This window comes from Anarrhichthys ocellatus, unplaced genomic scaffold (assembly GCF_004355925.1).
Source record: "Anarrhichthys ocellatus isolate YVR2014 unplaced genomic scaffold, GSC_Weel_1.0 scaffold12, whole genome shotgun sequence".
NCBI classification, from domain to species: domain Eukaryota; kingdom Metazoa; phylum Chordata; class Actinopteri; order Perciformes; family Anarhichadidae; genus Anarrhichthys; species Anarrhichthys ocellatus.
In genome coordinates, this window is record NW_022280042.1 from 10,187,519 (window position 1) to 10,190,018 (window position 2,500).

General features: G+C 48.4%; 1 protein-coding gene across 2 annotated transcripts in view; it reads left to right on the top strand.

Annotated features, from left to right (window-relative positions):
• Positions 1–2,500, top strand: part of LOC116385889 (zinc finger protein 513-like) — a 4,380-nt gene that overhangs the window by 630 nt on the left and 1,250 nt on the right. For both annotated transcript variants that reach the window (XM_031851625.1, XM_031851626.1), the window contains exons 3-5: positions 1,283–1,402; positions 1,500–1,634; positions 1,855–2,319. In XM_031851625.1, the coding sequence (XP_031707485.1) occupies positions 1,283–1,402; positions 1,500–1,634; positions 1,855–2,319 (720 nt within the window). The remainder of the gene's footprint in view (positions 1–1,282; positions 1,403–1,499; positions 1,635–1,854; positions 2,320–2,500) is intronic.

A 2,500-nucleotide genomic window follows, 5' to 3' on the forward strand; every position in this document is an offset into this window, starting at 1 on the left:
TTAGATTGTTGTCTTCCAGATGTTTGAGGCTGTATCTGGTGTTTAGACTGTTGTCTTCCAGATGTTTGAGTTTGTATCTGGTGTTTGGACTGTTGTCTTCCAGGTGTTTGAGGCTGTATCTGGTGTTTAGATTGTTGTCTTCCAGATGTTTGAGGCTGTATCTGGTGTTTAGACTGTTGTCTTCCAGATGTTTGAGTTTGTATCTGGTGTTTGGACTGTTGTCTTCCAGATGTTTGAGGCTGTATCTGGTGTTTGGACTGTTGTCTTCCAGATGTTGTAGTTTGTATCTGGTGTTTGGACTGTTGTCTTCCAGATGTTGCAGTTTGTATCTGGTGTTTGGACTGTTGTCTTCCAGATGTTGCAGTTTGTATCTGGTGTTTGGACTGTTGTCTTCCAGATGTTTGAGGCTGTATCTGGTGTTTGGACTGCATCTTAACTTAAATGTAATTTGTATTTTGTAAGTTAAGCCAGGGTAAACAGACTAAATGGTCTGACATGTTGACATTACTTCCTCATTGTCTCTCAGAGAGGAAGACGTTGGAGACACGTCGTCCTTTCAGTCCATGTGTTTGTGTTTTATCTCATCCTGAATGTTTCCTCTCTTCCTCCCCTCTCTGCCTCCGGTCTCCACTTCCTCTTCTCAGGCTCTCTTCTGACCTCCTCCTCCTTCCCGTCGCTCTTCCTTTCTTCCTGTTTGACTTCTCTTGATCGTGTTCTTCCTCTTTTACATGTGTCCTCACGTCACCTTTTATCTACTGTGGACAAACCTTCATCTCTGAGTGTTCAGGGTTTCATCTCCCGTCTCATAAATCTCCGTGTGTCTACAAGTAACTAACTATAACTATAACAATATGTCATGTATGTGAGAGTCTGCTCAGCTTTAGGCTTGTTGAATTCACTGATTATCAACAGAACTAACTTATAACTAGTAAAGAAATCTTCTGTTTCTTATCCCACCCTCGAGCTCCTAGCTTCCTCTTCCTGACTCCCTCAGGACTCCCTCTTCTTCCTCACCCTCCAACTCTTCCTCCTCTGCTCTTATCTCATCCTCACTGATTTCCTCCTCTCGTCTCCTCCTCAGTTTACTCTCTCGCTTCCTCTTCACCTCCTCTTACTTTGATTATTTCTCTTCCTTCTGGTCCGGCTGTTTTTACAAACTCTTTCGTTAACTGTCATTTAAAATGCAGCTTTGTTTTACTTGGTTACTAAAATGGGCCGTGAAATATTCAGAAACATTCATATTTCTGACGAGTCAGCGTTTGGAACATGTGTTTGTGTCCAGTGGAGTCGGAGGACGGGGCGGTGCTCTACGACTCGAGCTGTTTGGTTCTGGAGAGCGACTTCCTGTTGAGCGGCGACCTGGAGTTTGGAGACTCTGAGATCATGGGGCTGGATCGGGAGGGTCAGTGACACACACACACACACACACACACACGTCCTCAGATGAACAGTGTTGTTGTTTCTGGTTGAACACGTCTCTTCTTCTTCTTCTTCTTCAGGAATGACGGTGTTCTCTCTGAGCGTAGACGACGACCCTTCGGCACCAACAGACTCCACCTTCCCAGCCTTCCTCTCCTGTAAAGCATGTGGCCGACTGCTTGGGGACACGGCTCTGGGAGCAGGTCTAGATCTGGGTAACTGTTCCACCAGATTCACCAAACACTCTGTTTTACGCCCTTATTCTGCAAAAGTGGAACATCAGGAGCTAACAGATGTTTCTAGAGGTGGAGGAATATTGTCATACTCTGAATAATGTGGAATGTTTGGTGCAGTTCTACATTTAAGTTCTGTGATTGATATGATATCCTCTGAAGCTTTATCTCCTCGGTGGCTCAATATAAAATGTTGTTCCAGGTGTGGGTCTGGACCTGGGGGCGGAGCTTTACTGCCTCACCTGTGAGGAAGGCCTCCAGCACGAAGCCTCGCCTCAGGCGGAGGGCTCGACGGAGGTCGACGGGGCCGGCTCCGACGGGAAGCCGAGAGACGACGGCCCTCCCAAAGCGTTCACCTGCTCGCTGTGCTCCTTCACCTCGCGCTACTCCAACCACCTGAAGCGCCACATGAGGACCCACGACGGCCACAAGCCGTACCGCTGCCCCGTCTGCCCCTACGCCTCGGCGCAGCTCGTCAACCTGCAGCGCCACGGCCGCACCCACACCGGGGAGAAACCCTACCGCTGCCCCCTGTGCAGCTACGCCTGCAGCTCCCTCGGGAACCTGCGGAGGCACCAGCGCATGCACACGCAGGAGAGGCCACAGAGGAGGGAGAAGGAGAAGAGACGGGGGAGGAGGAAAAGAGGAAACGCTGCAAGTGAAGAAGGTAACGAACACCCGCAAGGACACTTAAGGAAGGAGTTAAGGCCGCTGCTAAAGATTGTCTTCATCGTTGATTCATCAAGAAAATATGTTTAAATGTTTGACCCAGTTCCTCAAAGATATTCAGTTTAATATCAACATACAACCGAAGCAGAAAGGCCTTTAGGGACTTAGTCTGTTGCTGT